The sequence below is a fragment of the Chanodichthys erythropterus genome, chromosome 2 (genome assembly GCF_024489055.1).
Source record: "Chanodichthys erythropterus isolate Z2021 chromosome 2, ASM2448905v1, whole genome shotgun sequence".
Lineage (NCBI taxonomy): Eukaryota > Metazoa > Chordata > Actinopteri > Cypriniformes > Xenocyprididae > Chanodichthys > Chanodichthys erythropterus.
Genome location: NC_090222.1, coordinates 5,736,467 through 5,747,496, shown reverse-complemented (window position 1 = coordinate 5,747,496; position 11,030 = coordinate 5,736,467). Strand labels below are relative to the sequence as shown.

Sequence of the window (11,030 nt, the reverse complement as noted above, 5' to 3'; positions counted from 1 at the left end):
TAGAATCTTATTACACAATTACATAAACAATTACATTTCTGACCAATACCGGAAATACCTCAGGAAGATTAAATTGTGTTCATAAGATAAATAACACATATAATGACTCCTATAACAAAATTTAAATCTCCACATGCATTAATCTTGAACTTAAAATACTACAGGTCATGTTCAATGTTATATGCTGAAGTATTTCCTATATTTGGGATATTATTAGTATGCTTTACTACTAGGCTACTACTATTTTACTACTTTTATTCTGTAATTTCAATTCCATTTTAGCGTACTTCATTGGATATTTTATTGAAATAATGTTTTTATTGAAATAATAGAAACAATATTGACAGAGCAATAAAGTGTCAGTAATACACACACACACACACACACACACACACACACACACACACACACACACACACACACACACACACACACACACACACACACAAAACAAAACAAAAAACAACAACACTCAATTAAATTAAATATAATAAAATACAAGGTACTTTGAACAAGAAACTGAACCCGTATGGAAGCCCATTTTTTTCCACATTAGAAAAAAAAGGCTAATGTAGGTTATAATCATGACAAAAAGTCGAAATTATAACGTAAAAATCATAATTATGACATAAAGTCAAAATGTGACATACTAAATCGAAATTATGACTTAAAATTTATAATCATGACATAAAAGTCGAAAGTATAACTTAAAAATCATAATTATGACATAAAAAGTCAAAATGTGACATACTAAGTCGAAATTATGATTTAAAATTCATAATCATGACATAAAAAGTCGAAAGTATAACTTAAAAATCATAATTATGACAAAAATTCAAAATGTTACATACTAAGTAGAAATTATGACTTAAAAATCATAATTATGACACAAAAAGTCAAAATGTGACATACTAAGTCGAAATTATGATTTAAAATTCATAATTATGACATAAAAAGTCGAAAGTATAACTTAAAAATCATAATTATGACACAAAAAGTCAAAATGTGACATACTAAGTCGAAATTTTGACTTAAAAATCATAATTATGACACAAAAAGTCAAAATGTGACATATTAAGTCGAAATTATGACTTAAAATTCATAACTGTGACCTAAAAAGTCAAAATGTGACATACTAAGTCGAAATTATGACTTAAAATTCATAATTATGGCATGTAATTTCGGATTTATGGCATGCTCAGCGCGCGTTAGTTGCAGCACAGGCTGCTGCGGAGGAGAGTGGCGCGTCTGGCTCGCGCAGAGACTCTCGTTTCCTCCTGTGACGCGCTTCTGCTGCTTACGAGAAGATTACAGGCGCCATCTTGGTTCAGGGGAGGTTTTTAAACTGGAAAAAGTCAAAGAGCAGGAAAGAAAAACAACTATTACAACATCTGCAAACCCGTCCGTTCGGGCCTGCGGTGAAAATGACACTCGGTTTAAACTCATGACATCGGTTTTAAAGTACTTTTAAAAGACTCGGACGAAGTAAAACCCACACTGGAGAAGAAACAAACATTGGACAGGGAGATCTTTTTCTCTGCAGCTGGGAAAGTTGTTTTGTAACGTTGTTTGTTTCCTCCCAAGCGAACACCTTTACCTGTAGGATATGACATCAGCTAATTCAGGTAACGTATAAAACTCATTTTGACACGATTACGCTGTTAAATGTCTTGAGTTGTGCTTGTTTTGACCATTATGAGCAGTTGGGCTGGTTAGCTCGAGCAGCTGTTAGCTCGACTGTTGTGATATAACGTTAGCTAATAGCACAAGCTCGTGGAGGGAAAACTGGACTAACGTTTGCCCTTCGCGTACTTTGCTGTGGGAATAAGGGTTTGTTTTTAAGTAGCAAAGAGGTGACAGTTTGATCTGACACTTGTGGCAGTTTGTGCTTCAGCTGTCATTCACACAGGCCCAAAACAACAGTCATATGCTCATGATGGACATTTGTGTTGGTCTTGATTCAGGTCAGCTTTGCTTATTGATCTGTTCTGCATGTATACAGTACAGCATCAGAGTGTTTTCAAATGTCATACACGGATTATTGATCATTATAATGTAACTCCGTAATGACAAATTACTAGAAAGTTCAAAAGAACTGCATTTTGTAGAAATCTTTTGTGGAAGAATTAATGTCTTGTGATAAATTGAATGCATTCTGAATTAAATAATTATTTCATTAAAAAAAAAAAGGGTAGGACAAACTGAAACACCTGGTTTTAGACCACAATAATGTATTATGGTGCAGCCTCCTTTTGCAGACAAATACAGCATCATTTCATCTTGGGAATGACAGATACAAGTCTTAAGAGGGATTTTGAGCCGTTCCTCTTCCAGAACACTGTTGTTCATGTCACTATGTGATGCTGGTGATGGGAAAAGTTTTTTTTTTTTTTTTTTTTTTTTGGCTTGCTTCACCAAAATACCCCAAAGTGCCTCAAAAACATTTAGATCTGGTAACTGCTCAGGCCATGGGAGATGTTCAGCTTCACTTTTATGTTCATCAAACCATTCTGTCACAATTATTGCTACCTTCAGGGTACAGTGTTTGAACCATTAGTTGCACATGGTCCTCCAGAATGGTCCGGTAGTCTGAGCCCATCAAGCACAGTAGGGAATGCCAAAACCATCACTGATCCAACCTGTGCTTCACTCTGGGCAGCAACAGTCGCGTATTGAGCCTCTTCGGGGCTTCTTCTCCACCGTAACTCCCACAAATGTGGGAAAAACAGTGAAGATGGACTCATTAGAGAACAATACATGTTTCACAATGTCCACAGCCCAGAATTTGCACTGCTGGCACCAATGAAACTGACATTTGTCACTGGCACAATGACCAAAGGTTTGGCTATAAATATATTGACTCTGTGGAGCTCCTGAAATGGTTCATTTTATATGGTGGTATGTCGACATTACCCTGGACACCGCAGCTCTCGATACACCACAAATACTTGCTGTTCTGGTTACCGATGAGCCAGCAAGACATGCACAAACAATTTGTCCTGTTTTGATCTCTGATATGTCTCCTATTATGTTGTATGGATTTCAATATTTTATGTACAGTTGTGTTATTTCTTCACACTTCACACCTTCACGCACTGCTCTTACTGATGGAATGTGAAATCAGTGGAGATTTTACACCAGGCTGTATATATATATATATATATAACTCCCAACACTCTATTGGCCAGTGTTTCAGTGTCCAATCCCTGTACATACCATACAGCACCAGAGTGTTGTCGGTGTTTCCTCACTCATCTCAGATTTAAATGTTTTGTGGTGGACAGTATAATATGTTTCATTTTGACACAAGATTTGGCACAAAAAGGGATGGTTCACCCAAAAATAAACATTCTGTCATCATTTACTCACCTTCAAAATGTTCTAAACCTGTATGAGTTTCGCTGGGGTAAGCTGATGCTTCACTTTATAGAGATCAATGCGCTAACCACCGCTGATGCCAGTCATTGGGATGTACAGTATTCTCAAACTTTGAAAGAAACCTGATGGAGGACACACTCAGTCTGTCAGGCTGCATATCCACTGGAATAGAGCAAGCTGGCAGAACGTTTTTAGATTCATTCCCATGGAGGTTGAGCGGCAAGCTCAACTTACGCGTGAGCGTAAGGCTCAACTTCAAAAGGAACGAACCGAAAACTCACTCTTCCCTGCTGGCTCCACGCCAATGGACATGCACCGTCAGTCAGTCAGTCTCTCTTGCGTGCGCTCTCTCTGTTTAGTGCCGTTGACCGTCCTCGTAATTCAGATCTGCCTCCATTTTCTTAGCAACATCCAACTTCCAACGATCCAACCAATTCCCGAAGGATGAAATCAAGTCCTGCCCTCTCATTTCAGATGCCGTTTCACTTGGATAGACATCACAATAGAGAAGAATAGCTGTACCTACAAACGTCTGAAAAATGAATTTGCCAAATCTATGAAATCTCTTCCTATAAAACTATATAATATTTTAGAAATAAAAACAGTACAAATAAATTTGTTCAGCTTTTATTTGTATTTAGCCTTCATACAAACATAAAAAATAAACATAAGACTCACTCTAGTAATATTAATATCTTTAACATTAAACTATAACGTAGGCTGATTTTATTATCCTTAATATAGATTAAAACAAAAGTGCTTCAGCCAAGATAAAGATTGTGAACAGTAAAAACTGAAAAAAAAAAACCTGTGAGAAACAACAAAAACATTGCTGTGGCAGGGACTTTGAGTGTTGATGACACTAGGGGTGCAACGGTTCAAATTGCTCACGGCTCAGTTCGTATCACGGTTTTAGGGTCACGATTTCGGTACGGTTCGGTAGGAAACCATGACCCTAAAAATAGGACTACTGTCAAATAAAAATAAAGAAAATAAGAACAAATCAAACTACAAGCAACCTCACAAATAAGTACAATAAAGCAAATATTCAAATAAAATAAACAGTGCTTTTCAGGTTTTTCAGGTATCTAACAGTAGTTTTCAGGTACAGAAAATGGATAAGTAATCAAATATAAAATAACACTGCATATTATCTTTACTGTATTAAATAACGATTTATCATTATTGAAGTTACAAAAACGATTCAGTCAAGAGCAGTGAGTGATTTCTTTGTTATTTGTTGTTTGATTTAACATTAAAAACAGGCAGCAGGAATATTTTTTTTCCCTATAAGACATGCACAATCCAGTACATAGATACTGTTACACATGCGCTGTCTTTCTCGAATATACGTTCACTTAAGACATAACCGACTATGTTTGCTAAGATACTCGACAAGACGGGCATGTTGACATAATTTTTGTATGAATTTGTCCGCTGAAGCGCAAGACTTGAAAGAGAACTCTGTATTTGCGCGCTGACTGAAATAAGCGTGTGCGCGCTTCGGATGAGCGCACACAAATCTTCTCACAGTGCGCGCGAGGTCTCTTTCGCGTCTTGTTCTTGAAAGTTTAAATCAGCAAGGCTTAAATGAGTTCGTTTAAACACAGATAGCAACGTGTGCTGTTCAGGGGCCAGTTGCATAAACTTAGTCACTATATTAAGACTGTGTCTTAAGAACTAGTTTGACCAACTTGCAGTTAACCAAGGGGTAATCAATGTTATTTTTCCAATTCAAATTACACCAATCTACCTTTTTATGTAATGGACTTTTAAAAATTAGGACCACTCTTACAGAAAAAAAATTGTATCTTAACTTTTAAGACAAGTCTAAGTGGTTTATGCAACCGGCCCCAGGTCTCACCTGCGCTCGCGCGCTATCAACACCCGTGTGACGACGGCGACTGGACATTAGAGCAGACGGCACTCGCAGTTAACAGTTTACAAAGAGTGACTGTTTTGTCCACGCTTTCTGATTATCATTGTTGTAACGTTTTGCGCATCCATCGACTGAAACATACATTATCTGAACTCTGTCTGTCTGTTTTCCACGTTGCTATTTTAAACAAAGCACTGGCTGATGGCTGCGTGTCTCTGTGGTGTACATCATCACGTAAATAGCCAATCGCGTTCTGCTTTTTCTAACGCAACCTTCGGACGCCATCTTTATTTTTTCTAGCTCAACTGTCACAGAATGGAAAGCACAGGATTGTGGGATATCAAAGGCAGCTAAGGATACATCTATGCTTCCTTCAAAAATCGATCTGAGGAAGGTATCTCATGAGAGAGGAAGTGAAGCTAACATTGGATTCGGACGTGCCTTGATGCCTTACTACCTTGAAATGTGTCCTCGGAAGGCAGCATTTTCCAGTTTTCGGACGCAACCGTTGTAATGTATATATCGAAATACCGGAAATGTGTTTAAAAATCATATCACCGTTATCGAAAAAAATTATATCGCGATATATATTGATATTGAATTATTGTCCAGCCCTAGTCCAGACCTTAAATTCTTTGAAAGTCTTTGGGATGTGCTGGAGTAGACTTTACAGAGTGCTCGACTCTTGCATTGTCAATATAGATCTTGAAATAAATGTTGTGGTTATTTCCATCAAGAGTATTATCAGTTTTTGGTCAAGATCTTTTATTGACAATGCAAGAGTCAAGCACTGTGTAAAGTCTCCTCCAGCGCATATAAGGGATGTGACGAGATCTCATGATATTAAAATGTGATGAGATTTCTCATTGAGTAAAAAGCTCTCTCGTGATATCGCAATGACGGAGCGTGATGATGAAATTAGCTTCAATTGTAAACCATTGTAAGTCTGCTCTGCTCATCCAGCACGAGCTGCAGAGTCACACACAGTGCAGCAAGAATCAAGAGTTCACTGATAACATGATGAGAGTAAGGTGAGATGACTGACAGAGGACATGGCAGAGCACTCGTTGCACAACAGAGCCTAAGCATCTGATGAATGTCTTATCTTGTAGAATGCACGCTCATCACTGTCACTCCCTATACACAGAGGATGTGCAATTGTGAATTTGAAAGCGAAAGTAAAATGCAAGCTTCCTGATGTGCACAAATTAGGCTACATACAATAGCCTAATCTCTGTATTGGTCTCTGTCTGCACTTTGAATATTGAGAAAGTACCAGTGTTTGTACTTAATAAGACTAAGAAAAAAATGTAATTTATACTGTTTTTATTTCTATGTTCAATTTACGGAATTGAGTTCAATTAGGTGGTCACACACAGCCTCAATCAGAAGTTCTGTAAGCTCATAATTCATGTACAGTAAGGTCTGAAGAGATTAATGTAAAATCGTAAAGGAGAGAAGCCAATCAGAGTTTGTGGCAAGACCTTTTACAGTGCTTGAGTGTTGTTGTTTACTACTGCATATGATAATTCATACTCAGAAAGTAGAACTGAAATGACATTTATTACAAGATGATTAGTTAAAACATTTCAAATACACCTGCTGACTATATATTAAACTCTATTCACCACAAAAAAATCATGGGACACAGTCATGGGATACTGTGTTTTGAAAATGCCTGGTAGATTTTAAATCTGATACACTAATTAACTTGCCTGGCCAATATATCAGTTTGTCATTTTTCTTCATGTTGAGGATCTGAATGAAGGCACATAAACAACTTTACGTTATCTTTAACCAGTTTATTCTACATATAGTTATTAGTCCTGCTCTGTGTGTGCTGTGTTTTAGATATGCCTGAGGTCTCTTCACTGGCCATGGCCACACCAGCTGGATCTCATTCTAACAGTGCCACCGTTGTGCCGAAGGCCAATAACAAGCGACAAGCCACGTAAGTCTGATTGAACCATCTCTTTAAAAGATATAAAGTACTAATCATTATTAAATTAGTGCTGAAATATCTCTGCTCATGTTTAGTTGATCTCCGCTGTCAGAAGGATCGTTCTGTCATCATTTTCAATCTTTTCTTCTTCTTTGGAGCTCAGAAGGAAATTAGTGTGCAGCTTTTTTTCCATACAGTGGAATTAAATGGGGACTGAGGCCTTAAAGATCCAAAAAGGACAAAAACATATTTGTATGCCATGTTCCTGACCGCATTAGGAAGAATGTTAATTTTAATGGTACTTTATAATGCTTTTTTGGAGCTTGACAGTTTCTGTTTCCATTTATTGAAGAAGAGCAGTGTAAACATTCCTCTTAACATGTTTTTAAGGGTTCCACAATAGAAATAAGGTCATAGGGGTTTGGATGATGAAAGTCTCTTAATATGTTTCATGTGTAAATGTGGCTCTGCTAACGGTGGTTTTCCAGAGGCAAATTCACTGGAATGACATTTTAGTTTTGGCCAACAATAGTGTGCTTGTTTATTCAGTGTCTGTGGTTGATTTGATTCAGTCATCTCTTTGTTCTGCTCTGCATGTTGATCCATCTGTCGAGTGAGTGGAGAAATGCGGGAATGTTTGAATGTCATCTTTGCAGTTGTGCAATATTTCCGACTAATGTGAATTTCATGGTTTCCAGCTCGGACTATGACGACGATGAGGGAAGCAAATTATTCAGGTTAGTCATGATCTGTGACTCAAGGGTTCGACCTGGGCTTGAACTGTGATGAGCTCTGTGTCTTGTGACTGTTTAAAAAATTGTCTTTTCCTCTGGCTTTTATCTCTTCAGGTGTGATGATGATGGAGGTGGATCGAATGACAAGGAGAGATTTGCCAGGTATTGACTGATGGAAATAAGAGTGCATAAGAAATACAAGTATGATCATCTAGATCAGAGGTTCCCAAACACGTTCCTGGAGGCCCCCCAACACAGCACATTTTGCATGTCTCCGTTGTCTGACACACCCATTTTAGGTCTTGGAGTCTCTACCAATAAGCTGATGACTTGAATCAGGTGTGTTTGATTAGGGAGACATGTAAAATGTGCAGTGTTAGGGGGCTTCCAGGAATGTGGTTAGGAACCCCTGATCTAGGTAACCCAGGATTCTGTTTACCTGGGCTTTAGAAAAACCCAGGGTTAACTATTTCAAGAGTTAAAAGCCTTAATGAGTTTTTTCTCTTGCACTCAGTCAGAAATCTCCACTTCAGTAGCACTTATATGCACTAAGCTTTGTTTTATTAAAACTGAGGGTTTTCACAGAGTGGTTTGTTCATATGACATCCGCCTGATTTTTATAATACTTTACTCCAAAAAATATGGTTAATTTTTTTTTTTTTTCTGCCTGTTAAAAGTATCTCTGGATAAAAACGTAATGTACTATGATTATGCTTTCCTGTAGCTCAGTGGTTACAGCATGGCACTAGCAATGGCAAGTCATGGGTTCGATCCCAGGGATTGCACATACTCAGATACAAATGTATAGTATAATGCAATGTAAGTCGCTTTGGATAAAAGCGTCTGCCAAATGCAGATGATGATTACTCAACTGGGGAAAGTATGATGATATCGGTTACACATGTAGTGTCTTGCCTTAAAGCCCTGATATATTTAAAGTGAAATCAAAGAACATAAAGGTGCAAGGTAATTTAGAACAAAATCTGTTCAGTTAGTTTCAGTGGGTTACTTGAAACAACACTCCAGCACAAACTTTCTGGAAAACTTACTGTTACCACCTCTGAACTACAATTGATCCATGATGATTGAACTTCGAACTTGCTTTTACCCCAGATTTTTGCAAAGAGTATATTTAGGCTACATACTGTGTACTGTTGGATAGGAGTAGGCAATCGTGCAAAAAATATCATATCACGTCTTTTCTTATATATAAAGAAAATCACGATTCATGATTTAATCTAAATTTGTTTTATGTTGGTTTTACTGTTTTGCAAGTCACTGAGCAGTACAGCCAAACTAATTTCCCTATTTTAAAAATGTAGCCTTACAAGGTAAGAAAACACAAAAGAAAAAACAATGACAGACCATTTAGGCCAAAGTAGGGGTGGGTGAAGATGAAAATCAAATCATTATTTCATTATTTTATCTTTGTAATGAAAAATAAGAGCAATGATGCTCATTGCTATAGAAGCTTGTTTCCGCCACAAAATAAAAAAATAAAAAGGTAATTGCAGCTTTTTATCTCACAATGACTTTTTCTTTCTTGCAATTGCAAGTTTGCATCTCACAGTTTTGACCCTTTTTTTTCTCAGAATTGCAAGATTTAAACCTTACTACTTTAAAAAAAAGTACCTTACTACTTTAAAAAAAAAAAACAAGCTTCCATACATTGCAAATACAATATAATATACAAATGAAATAAACTGTGCTTTATTTTTTCACAGTAGGTTTATTTAACAGTACTATTCAATAAATTGAATAAACAAATGTAAAAATAAAACAATACATAGACTTCACTGTATAAATTATATATACACTGATTCTCAGTCAAAAGCAGTAAGTGATATACTGACACCCATCCAGTTTTCTCCCAACTGTTTGTTCATTAAGACATAACCAACTGTGTTTATGTAAACCTCATGTGTATTTGACAGTTTAAGTGCAATAACACACGAAAGATAACTTAGTTCAGTACGCCCGCGCTGTTTGACAGGCTTTTAATGTGCACGCTTGGGGTGTATGTTCAGAAAAGCGCATGTCGGAACAGCGAACGAATAAAATGTTTAACCGACGAGGCTTAAAATGCTTGCAAATAATAAACGTTTGTGATTGTGAATAACTGCAATATCACGTGAGTGTAACCCTACCTCTGTGTTAACGTGATGTGAATGTATGTCACGTTGTACTGTATGCAACTGAATGCACTTTAGCAGGATACTTCGATATTTCTTCAAAAGCAGACTGTGGAGACGTTTTAATTGTTCATGATCAAAAATCGTGATATCGCACACCCCTACTGTTTGACATGTTATTTTTTTAAAAATAGTACTCAGTATACGGTATACACTGTATAGTATGCAGTGAGTTGTAGTCTAGTATTTCATTTTGAACGCAGCCCATGAGTCTGTCAGTGTCTAACACTTTATTTCTGGTGTTTCTCTTGAGCATTTCTTCTATCCCTCTCTTTTCTCAGGCCGTTTGAAGAGGCTTTTTCTTTCAGCTTTCATAAGATCGTTCATACACATTTGTTTATCATGGAGAGATGCGAGTGTTGTCTCATTTGAGGAGCACATTGATGCAGTCATTATTTACTTATTCATCCATCTCTCTTTCTCTTTCTCCTCCTCGTTCGCTTGTTGTTGGTTTCTCTCGACCTTTCTCTGTTCCTGCTCTCTTCACCCCACAATTCCATGCGCCGCCCATCTCTCATGCTCCTGCTCTGACCTCCTGACCCCAGGGAGAATCACAGCGAGATCGAGCGGAGGCGGAGAAATAAGATGACCGCTTACATCACAGAGCTGTCAGACATGGTGCCCACCTGCAGCGCACTGGCACGCAAACCAGACAAGCTCACCATCCTGCGCATGGCTGTGTCGCACATGAAGTCGCTCAGAGGGAGCGGCAACACCAGCACCGATGGAGCCTATAAACCGTCCTTTCTCACAGACCAGGTCAGTTATGAACAATACAGATTCCTCATTGTACATAGAAAAAAAAAAAAATAGGTGTCGGATTCACGAAACATTCTTAAGAAAAACTATTTTTGCTATATATATTTTTTTTTTTTATTTACCTACTTAAGATGTATGTTATATTC

At 37.4% G+C, this 11,030-nt stretch overlaps 1 protein-coding gene across 4 annotated transcripts in view; it reads left to right on the top strand.

Annotated features, from left to right (window-relative positions):
* The first annotated feature begins 1,338 nt into the window (after positions 1-1,338).
* arnt (aryl hydrocarbon receptor nuclear translocator) overlaps positions 1,339-11,030 on the top strand; it is a 28,992-nt gene continuing 19,300 nt past the window's right edge. For 3 of the 4 annotated variants that reach the window (XM_067400345.1, XM_067400329.1, XM_067400323.1), the window contains exons 1-5: positions 1,341-1,625; positions 7,109-7,208; positions 7,898-7,936; positions 8,048-8,095; positions 10,671-10,884. In XM_067400345.1, the coding sequence (XP_067256446.1) occupies positions 1,607-1,625; positions 7,109-7,208; positions 7,898-7,936; positions 8,048-8,095; positions 10,671-10,884 (420 nt within the window). In that variant the 5' untranslated portion in view covers positions 1,341-1,606. Of the gene's footprint in view, positions 1,626-7,108; positions 7,209-7,897; positions 7,937-8,047; positions 8,096-10,670; positions 10,885-11,030 lie in introns of all 4 variants that reach the window. The other variant, XM_067400337.1, reaches the window with a different exon arrangement.